Source organism: Oncorhynchus masou, chromosome 8 (assembly GCF_036934945.1).
Source record: "Oncorhynchus masou masou isolate Uvic2021 chromosome 8, UVic_Omas_1.1, whole genome shotgun sequence".
Classification (NCBI taxonomy): Eukaryota; Metazoa; Chordata; class Actinopteri; order Salmoniformes; family Salmonidae; genus Oncorhynchus; species Oncorhynchus masou.
In genome coordinates this window covers 26,918,658-26,931,948 of record NC_088219.1, presented here as the reverse complement: position 1 = coordinate 26,931,948, position 13,291 = coordinate 26,918,658, and the positions used below count along the sequence as shown (strand labels likewise).

The following is a 13,291-nucleotide window of genomic DNA, read 5'->3' as shown; positions in this document are numbered from 1 at the left end:
ACTATTGACACATGTTAAGGCTGAACACTGACAGTTTTGTAGCTTCGATGAGGCTGACAGAGGTGTATAACTTCCTCAATAGCCTTTGCAAATGCCAATATTGGGAATAGCTACCAGTTTACGTAATCTGGAATGTTAATATTATATGTAATATGCATAAATATTCAAGGAAAATGTGTATTTGTAGTGTACAAACTTCATATCATGAACAGGAATGACATTTACTCTCACAAGTGGCCCAAAATAATTATCTGACAGCCACATCTCCAATAAGCCCCACCTCCAATCTTCTGATAGGCTGCCGCTGCTACAATATGTTGTTAAAAAGGCTCAAATTTCAAACCCATCACAAAAAGGTTACTGTTTTAACCTTTACACTGGCAGCACAGTATCAGCATATAAGGATTCATCTGTGGTGCTTTTGTGAAAAGATAGGCATCATGGCACAGGGGTTCTTCGAATAATCTTTTCAGAGGGATTCATCGAGGAACCTATTTGACCACAGGGGCAATCTTTTGAACCCCAAAAGGTTCCTTGAGGTTCCTTTACTCCTAAGAGTGTATAAGTGAATTTTTCCAAATATTTATGACACCTTCATATTGGTGTACTAGATACATAAAATGCAATCATTTGCAAATAGTAAAACATTTGTTCTAAAATCCCAAACGCTGGAGTATAGAGAACAGTACATTTTTTTTAGCTTCACTGTCCAAATAAATATATAGAGGAGTGTAGTTGTAAAATTAAAGCATTTACTTCCCCATCAAATCCAGTCCGGGCTCTAATCTCTCATGGACAGACTACATCATCTGACCAATTACGCGAGACTTTAGTTCTGGGTTAACCAAGATTACCCAGGCTCAGACAATGCAGCTCCATCCTCTCGGAATAGAGCCTTGTGATTGGGTGAGCCCTGGGCCCGCCTCTCCTGGCTCCCGGACTATATAAAGCCACAGAGGAGCCTCTCCCGGGTTAGAGGAATGTGACAACTGAATTACCCTTGCCCTGAGCACATACACACACATACACACACACATACACTACACATACAGGACCTATACACACAGGACTACACGCAGGACCCTAAAGACTTGAGCCAATGTTCCCCGCTATGGTCGACATTTCAGAGAAGTACCTGGAAAGGTAAGTTAGAACCCATGGGTGTTATACTCTGTGTGTGTGTGCTCTCTGCTGCTTTTAGAATAAATAGGGAGGGGGAAGGAGGGAGAGAGAGAGAGAGGGAAGGAAGGAAGGAAGAAGAGAGAGAGGGAAGGAGGGAGGGAGAGAGAGAGAGGGAGAGAGGGAAGGAGAGAGAGAGAGAGGGGGAAGGAGGGAGAGAGATGGAGAGAGGGAAGGAGGGAGAGGGAGGGAGAGAGGGAAGGAAGGAAGGTGATGTTTGAGGCTCTGAGGGATACTACTCAAAAGCTGTTAGGAGGCTAGCTGACCTCTCTCCTGAATCTCATTTGCCAGTTGCTGGGTGAGAGGACTCACGTGTGGTTAAATCTATTTTGAGGACACTTGTATCTAGAGATTGGCCTTGTCTTTTAATAATCGGCCTGGATTTCTTAAGTGATCTCTGTGGTTAGTAAGGTGAGTAATGTTGAGAATGGGCATTTAAATTAGTTAGATGGTTTAGTTTGGTGTTGATTTATATATACTGAACATTGTAGGACAATTCCTATTTTCAGCATTTTCCTTGGTTGGAAAAGAATGTACTACTGTATTGGAATTCAGATTCAGGCGCTCCTGAAAAGTACAGATTTATGTCTCAGTGTGTTTGCCTGCTCTGTTTTTAAACATAGCCCACCCCGATCCCATGGAATTACTCTGGAAACCCACAATCCTATTCAACCTGGTCTCAGAGCCTTTCATAATATTCTGTACTTAAATCCGAGAATGTTACGTTTCATATGGTATGTATTCATTTGTGTATCATCATCACCCATTTCGTATGATATGTTGCAAATTCAAATTTGAATATTATATGTTCCGAATTTGAAAAACTTACAATATGTTGCAAATTTGCAAATCATATTATATGTTACGACTTTGCAAAACTTATGATATGTTACGAATTCTAGTTAGGTGGCTAACATTAGCTTTCTGGCTAACGTTAGCTAGGCTAGGGGTTAGGGTTAAGTTTAGGAGTTGTTTAAAGGGTTAAGGTTAGGATTAGAGGAAGTGTTAGCTAAAAGGGTTAAAATTAGGGGAAGGGTTAGCTAACATGCTAAGTAGTTGCAAAGTTGCTAAAAAGTAGTAAGTAGTTGAAACGTTGCTAATTAGCTAAAATGCTAAAGTTGTCACAACTTTTAGGTTTCTAGATGTTTGCATTACACCACCCTACTTTGATTTTCCCATCAAGTAACCTTCTGTCCTATGTAACCATTCCAAACGTAACATATCCTACTAATTTCAGTGTCCCATATTTACATTTACTATGTTATGTCTAGTCTATGAGATCAGGCTGTCCTATTTAGTCTGTGGGAAAAAATAATGGGAGGACCCTACTGTCTCTTGCTCAATGAGAATGATGTTGTCTTCATAGTGGGGAATAACAGGGACATGTGCAGCTACACTGTGTTATGTAGACACACACACACACACACACACACACACACACACACACACACACACACACACACACACACACACACACACACACACACACACACACACACACACACACACACACACACACACACACACACACACACGGGAGTTATGTGTGTATACGGTGACGGGCCAGGCACATAACCTACTGCAAACAGCCAGAGTGGCGGACGGGGCAAAAACAACCCCAGAGTCGTTCACCTTGGCGTCTGGGACTACCCCCTACCCTTCTACCCTCTATCCTGACTGTAATGGTTGGGCGCTGCCTGGAGGTGTGGAGACGGGATCCAGTACACACAGGGAAACAGAGCCACTGGGTAGAACAGAAAGGTGGGATGTAGAAGCAACAGCAGATGTGTTTTAACAAGCCTGATTAACTGACATGGTTGAAACATCTAGTTGTTCAGAGCAAGACGTCATGCCCCAAACATTGAGTGATGACAGGCATGCGTTTTCTCTGATTCTATAGTGAGACTATTCAGTAAGAGCATTTTCTATCTTTTCTTGCTCCTATATATTTATATCTGTGTAATAGCTCAACGTATAATTCTTTAATATAATACTATACTATGTAATTACTTTGGTGTAGCACATTTCTAGAATGTCAATAATGTTATTTGTTTCTCTATGTAATTTAACGTTGGTGTTGACAAGCCCCCCCCCCCCTTCCCCAGCACCCGTGGCTGTCAGTCAGTCAGGTCAGTCAGCCACACTTTAGTACATCTACTATACAGCTGCAGTGTGTCTACCTGCATCCCCCCAGCTACCCAGTTCTCCCCTTGAGTTCTGAGTACTTCGCTAGCTAGATATCCCTGGGAGCACGGCCCAGTTTCACACTACCAGGAATAGCCTGGAGAGAGGGTATTACTGTCGGTAATGTGAGCCAGGAGAAGTGGGAATAACATGGAGAGACCTGAGACAATCATGGCGCTAAACACCCTCCAGCCCCCTCTACACACAGACATGCGCACACACGCACACACACCACGAGCCCGGCAGATAGGGAGTGTGACAGGTGATAGAAGTATCTTCTGATAGCGGGTGCGATGAATGGAATCAGAGTGCATCCTAATTTGTTAATCTCCCAGAGAGGGATGTGGCTATCCTAATATAAGATTAGCCTGTCAGGTTTAGGGCTATGTTTAATGAAGAGCGGAACAGAATCACATTGCTGCTCCTGGTGGCTGGGCAATTAGCTAGCCGGCCAGGGTATGAGGAGTGGGAGAAGGGTCGATGGTTAGAATGAGGAAAGCATATTAAGACAATATAGATGTTGTTAAGGGCACAGGGCCAGGTGAATAGGAAGATGTCATACTGTGACACACTTATTAGGCGACAAGATCTCGTCCAGGTATTTTGTCTTAATCTTTTCACTCTCTCACTCTGTCCCTTCTCACCTTCCATCGGTCCCCTCTAATCTTGCCCCTTCGCCTCTCGGTAGTACCAGTTGTTCTCCCAGCAGGTTGTTTTTTTTCACTCGTGGTAGCCTGGGTAGCAGAGCCGTGTGGAATGTGTCCCCTGCCTGCCCTTTGTGGCTTTGTGTATGGGTGTGTGTGTGTGTGGTGTTTTTACCCTGCTCAGTTTGAGCTCCTAGACTGGCCTCTACTGTAACCCACGGCCACGCAGGCCCAGTGTATGAGCTAATAATCACAGCAGCAACGTGATGGATGGCCGTGGTCGGAGAGCTGTCATGTGCGTAGTAACCTCCTTATCACTGCCTCGGCCTGAGACGCGTTTCAGCTGCCTTACATGTCCTTGGCTCTCAATAACACGTATAGACCCACGGCACAAAACATCATTAGGCAGGTAGCCTAACGGTTAGAGCATTTGGCTAGTAACCCGAAAGTTTGCTGGTTTAAATACCCAAGCAATGACGAAGTGCCCTTTAGTAAGGCACTTAACCCTAATTTGCTCCAGGGGTGCCGTGCTACTATGGCTGAACCTGTAAAACAACACATTTCACTGCACCTATCTGGTATATGTGACAATAAAAAAACACGAAGGTAATCAACTACTGAAACATTGAGATGGTTTGATTTAGTGTGGGTTGTAGGATGGTCTGTTAAGCAAAATGGCATTTACCTGCAGTTTTCATTACCATAGCGTATTTTATTATTTACTCTTTGTTACCATCTTTTTATACCAAGCAATTCAACCTTAGTAGACATTCATCTTCGACGTTCAATTGTTGGGAATGGAGAACCATATCCCTGTAGTATCATGAACCAGCCAGAAGGTGGAAGTGTTGAGTTGTATATTCAGCAACCTCTCCCAGTCCTCTGACCATAGTGTTCACAGCCCTGTCATAGATTTCCACCCAGCCTGGGCCCAGCGTAGTTCACTCCACTTGTATTGAAACCAGACCTGCATAATAAATTGTTTCATTAGGTTTGCAAATATTTTCCAGGGCTCGTAAAAAACGAGTCCCTCTGCTCACATGCATTGGCATAGCTTCCCTATTCGGCTTTAACCTCACATAGTTGAAACCCAAACTATGGTCGTGGACGCTAAAAATAGAGCAATCAAGTAGATTCCACTTCTCTATGACGATTTTATGCCTTTCTAAAGCAGCTTTTTACTTGGGGTAATGATCACTTCAGACTGGTGAATGTGGGTTGTTGGGAGAAAAACTGTGCCAGAAGTAGAGTGTAATGTTTTTAATGTTTTTCACCATACCAACAACCCAATTTTACTCGACTAACGTTAACTCCTCATCTGGATAGAGCATGGTTTAATACAACCCTACTGTGGAATACTAATCAAGCCCAGTGCATCACCTATAGCCCTTTATGGTGCCTTGTTTAAGATCACATTGTGTTTATAGATGCCAATGGTCACAGCCCTGAAATATCCACATTGATCAGTACAGGATGTTAGAAGCAGATTGTTCAAATTCTTTGTGGGACGTCTTTTTTCTTCTTTGTACAATCATTTCTTCTCTCTCTGTCTGGAGGATCATGGTGACGACTGATATTTCCTCACTTTCCCATCCAGCTGAAGAGATAAGAGAGGAGAGAGGACATTGTAGCTCTCTATCGAGTGGCCTTCAGAATCACTTTCAGAGGCTTCTTTCTCGGCTCTGAGACAAACCAGCCCCAGCTTGAGGGCATGTTGTTTTACTAGTCATCAATTAGATTCAAACTCACACATTTGGCAAGTTCCTCTCCCTGCCCTCTTCTCTTACAGACATCTTCAAAGAGGCTTCTTGTATTCCTCCTAGTTCCTCATCTACTCCTAGTCCCCCCCTTTTTCCTCCTTGAAAGAAATGAACTACTCAGCTCCTGGTTGCCCTTGATGATGGGTGGTGGAGTCATCTTAAATAGCTGCCCAGGTTGCTTCCTGTTTCCTGCTTTTCGCCCCATCATAATATGACTAGAAAACCCACAGAGGTGGCCTGGCAACACCATCCAAACCAGGCCCTTTACACCCTCTAGTGACCACTGATGTCATCTTTGCCTCTCCACCTTGGAGCACAGACACTGGGGCTCTTTCAGTTCCAAAGACTGGCTGTGGATAAGAACCAGGAACTAAGCAGGGGTTTGATGATCAGGTGATGGGAGAGGGCCTTTGGAGACTGGCAGAGAGAGGGCGAGTGTCTACTGTATGTGTGTGTGTGTGTGCATGTGTGCTTTTGTACAGTATGCATGTTTGTGTGTGTGTGTGTGTGTGTGTGTGTGTGTGTGTGTGTGTGTGTTTTCAGACTCCAAAAAATGGAACGCTGGGCTCTTTTGTGGGTCCTGTGGTCTCACTGGGGCTTTTGGTGACATTAGGCCAGCTGACAGCGATTAGGACAGCGGTGCTTTAGCTAATAGCTAATACACAGTGGAAATCAACCAGGAAATGGGAGTCATGTGGGGTCACGTCCCAATGAGGAAGCATGTGAGGTCAGGGGGAGGCGCTATCATCCACCCAGGGATTTGGGATAGCATGGAGGACTGGGTTGGCATGCCCTCTCCAGGAGATGGGAATGGGAAGGGGTGTTGCATTGTGTTATTGGTAATGTGGGTATATTTTGGTTGATGGAGGAAGAGGGGGTGTAGCTATGCCCCGTGTCCCGTCCCAAGGGCCCCAGCCCTGGGTTAGCTCCCTCTCTTAGGGTCCCTCTAGGCACCTGGAGAATGGTGTTATCGCGCGGAGGAATGAGGAGTGAGTCTCTCCTCCTTCACTGCCACATTCACTCACTCCCTGCCTAAGGACCTGCCAGGGGTAGAACAAGAGGAGAGATAGATTGAAAGAAGACATTGACAACGGAGAGGGAGAGATAGTATCTGTCGTCGTACTGTCACTTCCACTGGACACTACTCTACTCTACTACACTTGAAGATCCTGCTGAAGTCTGAAATGTATACAGCCCTGGCAATTTTTCCCTTTTCTGGTTTTGAGCATATGGAACTGATTTGAACCACTGGAGTTTGTTTTTTAAAGTTGAACTGTTTCCCATGACTTGGAAGACTCAACCCCCTTTTCTGTGTCTCTCTTTCCCCCCTTGGTCTCTCCCCATCTTTCTCTCCTTCTCTATCTCATCCATCCTTTCTTTCTTTCTTACTTTCTTTCTTTCTTTCTCTCTCTCTTAGGGCCAAAGACATGAAGAACCGGCTTGCTTTCCTGAGGAGGAGGAATGAGTCTCCCGGAAGCAACCCACCCGGCAAATTCGACAAATCCTTGAAGTCGTCAGTAAAGTGAGTGTTTTGTGTATGACTATGTGTGTGTGTGTGTGTGTGTGTGTGTCCACATGGCCGCTTCTTGGATCTCACCCCAGCTGGTGATGCCTTGGCTCAGACAGACAGACATACAGACGAGTGGGCAGCATGAAGAAGCGCTTGTAAATCCACAGAGAGAAAGACAGAAATTAAGGAAGGAAGGAAGGGAGGAAGGAAGGAAAAGGGATATTGGATTAATTACGTCTTGATGTGTTTAGCGATTCCTGGTTGATCCGTAAGCTAAGGCGGATGTTATAGCTTTTATAGGTTAGGCGGATGTTATAGCTGTTATAGGTTAGGCGGATGTTATAGCTGTTATAGGTTAGGCGGATGTTATAGCGGTTATAGGTTAGGCGGATGTTATAGCTGTTATAGGTTAGGCGGATGTTATAACTGTTATAGGTTAGGCGGATGTTATAGCTGTTATAGGTTAGGCGGATGTTATAGCTGTTATAGGTTGTTTTAGGGGGTGTATCTCTATTATATTTAATGCACGTGTTTTGGTGGTTGATTTTGAGTTACAATGTTGTGAAATGTTGATGGGTCAGTTACGGGTCAGCTCTGCTAACAGACAGATCCAGGTCCAGTCAGACCACATCAATATCCATGGTTACATGTATGTCTATACTGTATTTATACTGTAGCTATGTGGCTGTTTTGATTGGCAAAACTGGTTGGTCCTAGATAAATGGTTAATGTACAAGTCTAATGTATAGTCTGCATGCTGCCATTGCGCCTTTAGAATACGAGTGCTTGAACTCAAGCTGCATCTACTCAACTGCTATATTATTTCAAATCAATTCAAGCGTGCATTGTGTTGCATAATGCATTAAACATCTCTCAGCAACAGTAACAGAACGAGCAGGAGGTCCACTTGTCAGAATATGTAGTCATGCATTATATTATGCAATGATGTAGAGAGACAGGCATGTTTTGTCCACGGAGGGAGGGAGGGAGGTGTTTGGCAAGAATGCATCAGAACTGGGAATTTCATTGTTTTGTATTTAATTGTTATATTCAAAAGAACATAGTGCATGTATGTTAGGCAGACATTTATTTAGTAGGATATTTAATTAATTCACAAAGTCAGTTGCAACATTAACTGATAGAAATGGAAATAAAGTAGAACATGGAAATGTCTGGGCAGATAGTGTTGTTATAATGGATTCACATGGTTGGGTCCTATTCCTCTGTTGCCATGTCAATAAGGCCGCCAGGTGTGTTAAAGGAGAGGAAGCATATCCTCTATCTGAGAGCAGAGAGAATGAAGGAGTAAAGGGGAGGGCAGAAAAGTTGGGGGGTGGACCCTCAGCCTCAAACCCTATCTCCATTGGCTGGTTTAGTCCCCGCCCCTCCTCTGCCTCCTGAGCTGCAGTGAGAGGGAGTATAAGGTGAGACATCTAGTGGAACCAGTTAGACATACTTACGCACACACACTCATACACATTCACACACGCTCGCTCACACACAGCCCCAGAGCACCAGCGAGTGTGAAAGAGGGAAAGCGAGAAGAAGAAGAAAGGAATAGCAATTCCACAGAGTACTAGCCAAAGGACCACGCTCCTTACCAGTTCAGTGCAGTACAGGGGAGCACAGGGCTTCGGATGGGTCACACCATGAGAAACCTGGCAGAGATGGGCTTGCTAAAGAACCGCTCCGTTTTCATTTGCAGGCCCACCCCGGAGGAGGCACTCAAATGGGGGGAATCTCTGGACAAGCTGCTCGCCCACAAATGTAAGTCTGCCTTTCCTTCTTACTCTTTTCCTTCTTTATTCTCTCTGTCCATTTGATCAATCAAACCAAATGGGGAAAAGGAAATGACTAATACCATCTGGGTTTGATTGCCATATGTTCCCATATGGATCTGGTTTAAGTTGAACTGAAGCATGGGGAACAATTGCATTGAATAAGAAACAATGAATAAGGAACAATGCGCATGTGTTTTGGGGGGGGGGGGTATGGGCAGGAAATATGTTCATACTTGTTGCTTATGCAATGTGAATTCAGTGTGTGAGTTGTTGCTCCCTTGCTGTGAATGGGCAGTCTGTTGAGGCACTCTGCTGCAGCTTTCCCACTAATCACGGTGTATGAATAGAGCCATGCATTAGTGTAGGGGGAGAGGGGACAGAATATGGATGGGCTGGGCGGCTGAGAGAAAGAGGACGTCAGAGTAGTGTTGCTATATTTGTATGATTCCATAATTCATATCCTTGGTCTGAGCGCTGTTGGGCTGCGATTCCAAATCCCCATTCAATTGTTTCTCAGTGATGACGTGGGCTCAGACAAAACTACACCATTTATCCCTAACAGAGAAGAGACAAGCGGCACAAGACATTGATCCCAACTTGCCCTCCTCTCTTTTTCTGCTTTTTCATGTTTTTTCTTACTTTCTTTATATATTTCTTCTGGCTGACCTGTAGTGAAGTCTCTGCTCCTGTAGTGTAATCAGCATGGGGGGGTTATGTGAACAGAAAGGTGCTGGCGACCAGGCAGGGTGGGACTCGGCTTCCTGCTATTCTTACTCTACCAATGTCTTTTCCTTAAGTCATTAACGACACCATCCCAGTAGCCAAAGCAACAGGAATAGGTTGACAAGCAAACTAACCCCCCCACCCCCCCCAGAACATGAACGGCATCTCTTTGTACAGAGACAAGATGAAAAAAGACATACCAATGAGCGGTGTCGACGAGAGGAAAAAGTAAGAGTGTAGTGTAGGGTCAGGGAGGTGATGCTGCATAGTTGTTGTTTATGGGAGGTGACTGAAGTGTCTTGGAGGGTGTTGGCTTTAGTCCCCTTTTTAACAGTGTGACTCAATGGACTGGGCTACTGTGCTATTTAGGTAGTCTCCCTCGCTGAGAGAGATGACGCTGTGTTGCCATGGCTCTCCAGTCACGTCCACTAACCCACACCTCTCTGTTTCTTTCCCTCCTGCCTTCTTCCCTTCAGATGGCCTGGCAGCGTTCAGAGCTTTCCTGCGCACAGAATTCAGCGAGGAGAATCTGGAATTCTGGTTGGCGTGCGAGGATTACAAGAAGATTAAGTCGCAATCCAAGATAGCATCCAAAGCCAAGAAAGTCTTTGCTGAATACATTGCCATCCAGTCTTGTAAAGAGGTGAGCAGCAATCCCCATACACATACAGACAAGGGATGATGGAAAATACCCTTCAACTGTAATGTCCCCTTTTTATACCTAAACGAGCTCTCCACTTGCTTACCTCAACCTCACTCATGACTGAAATGTATAATCCGCTCCAAACACATCCCTGACAGAAACTAGAAATTAGCTTGTTCCTGCTATAAATTGAAAAAGCAGGGATTTTGGCCATCCCCCTCACCATTGTTCCCTAAACTAAATATGTTGATGAATGTGTAATCCTGTCAGAAGGTGCTCCCACAAAGGAACAAGTGAGCTGGAGAGGATGTGAGATCATGCCTGACAAACAGGCTTTCTTTGGCTACCTGACACGCACCAAATAGTCTCCCTCACTTTTCCCTTTTCCCTTTTTGTTTCAAACCTGGAGAGCCGAGTGGAAACTTCAAGTCACAAATCAGCCCCAACAGCTTGAAACCAGTTTCTGGTAGCACTGAAACTAACCTGCTACTCTGTCTCTTCCTTTCTTCCCCTCCCTGGTTCCCTCTCTCAGGTGAACTTGGACTCGTACACTCGAGAGCACACTAAGGACAACCTTCAGAATGTGACGCGTTCCTGCTTCGACCTGGCCCAGCGCAGGATATACGGCCTGATGGAGAAGGACTCGTACCCTCGTTTCCTCCGCTCAGAGCTCTACATGGACTTAGTCAACCAGAAGAAGGCCAGCACCACGTCCACCTCCTCGTCGTCGTAAACAGGCAGAGATCAAGATAGAAAGTGAGAGACGACGACGAAAGAGAGAAGGCAGGACTTGAAAGCAGGGGGAGGTAGATTTTTTTCATGTTCGCCTTTTTGTTTTGTTTCTGCCTTCATCCTGTCCCGTCATGAGTTGGGTGTGAGAAAGACGGCGAGCTAGGCCGTGGCACTGAGGGGGGTGTTGTGTACACAACGACGATGACAACAGGCTGATGGAGGGCGGATAGAGAGCCCAGTCAGGACAGCTGGTCACCGTCATGTGAGGGCTTGTCCAAGGGTTTCTCGGATCACTCTCATTGATCACTGTCTGTCGTTCATAATGACATATGTTAGTGTGTCCATATTTAAGTTCATCTTCCGGATGTACTGGAGAAAGGGTTGAAACCTCTGCAGACATGAAGACAGTCCAGTACTGTGTTGATGCAAATGTTATATTTAGTTGTTTTATTTGACACCCCCTATCCTCCTCCTTTGGAGCCTGTTGGTACGACACAGAGGTTTGTTTTGTCCTAGTTTTTCCATGTCTCAAAGCTTTCATGACCATTTCCAAATGGACTTGCGAGAAAATGGAGAAATTGGGTTGCTGGGATCAATGTCTGAATGAAAAGACGTTTTTTGAGCTTTTTTCTGTTGTCATGTTCTCCAATTCACGGCGTGCACACCTCTTTCAAGCACAGTCGGCACCTGTTCTGTTCTGCACCCTGTCACAGGGTCCCACCTCGTCGCATTCATCTAAAGAATATGGCAAAAGACAGAGAGAGAGAGAGAGAGAGAGAGAAAGATGGAGAAAATAGAAATATCAACAATGGAACGGACCAAAACTGCAGAAAAGCAGAAATGTGCCACTCACTCGAAAACATATTGGGGGGGGAAAAAGACTTGTTGCCTGTCTCCAAAGACTGTCGGAAAGAAATGAGCAATTCATTGTAGCTCCACCTGGACTGAACAAGGCAGCATTCTCAGGACATTAAGGCACTTGTCTATGAAGCTTCCAAGCTTGAATTTGTTTTTTCATTTTCGTTTTTACACATACAATGTTTTCTTTTTTTAATTGTTTTAGGTTCAAACCCGCACTCCGTAGGTATACTGAGCAAACCTGTTGGGAGGATGCTCTTTTCATAGACATAAAAAAAGAAAAAAGTGCTTCACCTGTACAAAGGTTTGCCTATTTATTTAGATACCTTGCCGGATGCTTCACCCATTGCACTCAGCTAAAAGCGCTCCCTCCCCCTAACCATGAAATAGGTCCACCGCTGTCCTGACTTTAAGTGCAATATGTTATTGTTTATTTTCCTTTTTTGGGGGATAAGTTTCAATTTTGATTGGAAAGACAATGGCTTGATCTCTGTATTATACACTTTATTTGTAAGAGTCATGTTGCAAAATTCAGCTATAAGGTTGATTTACAGTTTAAGTAAATAAACAAGAAAAGATACATGAATTAAGCAAGTCATTCTAACTGTGTACCCTGGCAGCAGGCAGCTAGGGGTTAAGGATGTACATATAATTCTTTAAGAAAACAAAGAAAAAACAAGAAAACAATAGGTTTCACTTGCGTCGAGCTGGAACCTGGCTGTATCTATGTAAATATGAGAGACTCAAAGCTATAAGATGACATGTATTGTTATAAAAATGAGGAAGGTCCACCCTTTCCTGATCATACAATGCTTGTCAGGAGTTTATGAAGTTTATGAAATGTATTTGATCATTTTCACTGTTTACAATTCAAACCCAACTCCTAAGATAGCAAGCAAAAAAGACAATAGAAATACATTTGGTGTCATTGCTGAAGATAAATAAAACAACCAACTGGTGAAATAATAAATCATGTCTCTGAAATTTCATTCGCTGTGAATTGTATTACATATCTGTATGTCTACGTTATTCACCTTTGGTAAGTGTTGCTAATACAAAACATTTGCATATCCAAGTACCTACTACAATCTGAGCTCCCATACTACACAACAGTGTGACAAGATAGCCTGTGTCCCTGGACTCTGTATTGTGTACATACAGCTTATTTATTTGTTATTTTACCAGGTAAGTTGACTGAGAACACATTCTCATTTGCAGCAACAACCTGGGGAATAGTTACAGGAGAGAGGAGGGGGATGAATGAGCCAATTGTAAAC

The 13,291-nt window shown here is 44.2% G+C and overlaps 1 protein-coding gene across 1 annotated transcript in view; it reads left to right on the top strand.

Annotated features, from left to right (window-relative positions):
- Positions 1 to 12,984, top strand: part of LOC135544454 (regulator of G-protein signaling 3-like) — a 208,560-nt gene extending 195,576 nt beyond the window's left edge. Inside the window, 4 exon segments of the mRNA XM_064972068.1 lie at positions 7,185 to 7,289; positions 8,983 to 9,044; positions 10,258 to 10,424; positions 10,957 to 12,984. Coding sequence (XP_064828140.1) covers positions 7,185 to 7,289; positions 8,983 to 9,044; positions 10,258 to 10,424; positions 10,957 to 11,157 — 535 coding nt within the window. The 3' untranslated portion in view covers positions 11,158 to 12,984.
- The last annotated feature ends 307 nt before the right edge of the window (positions 12,985 to 13,291 follow it).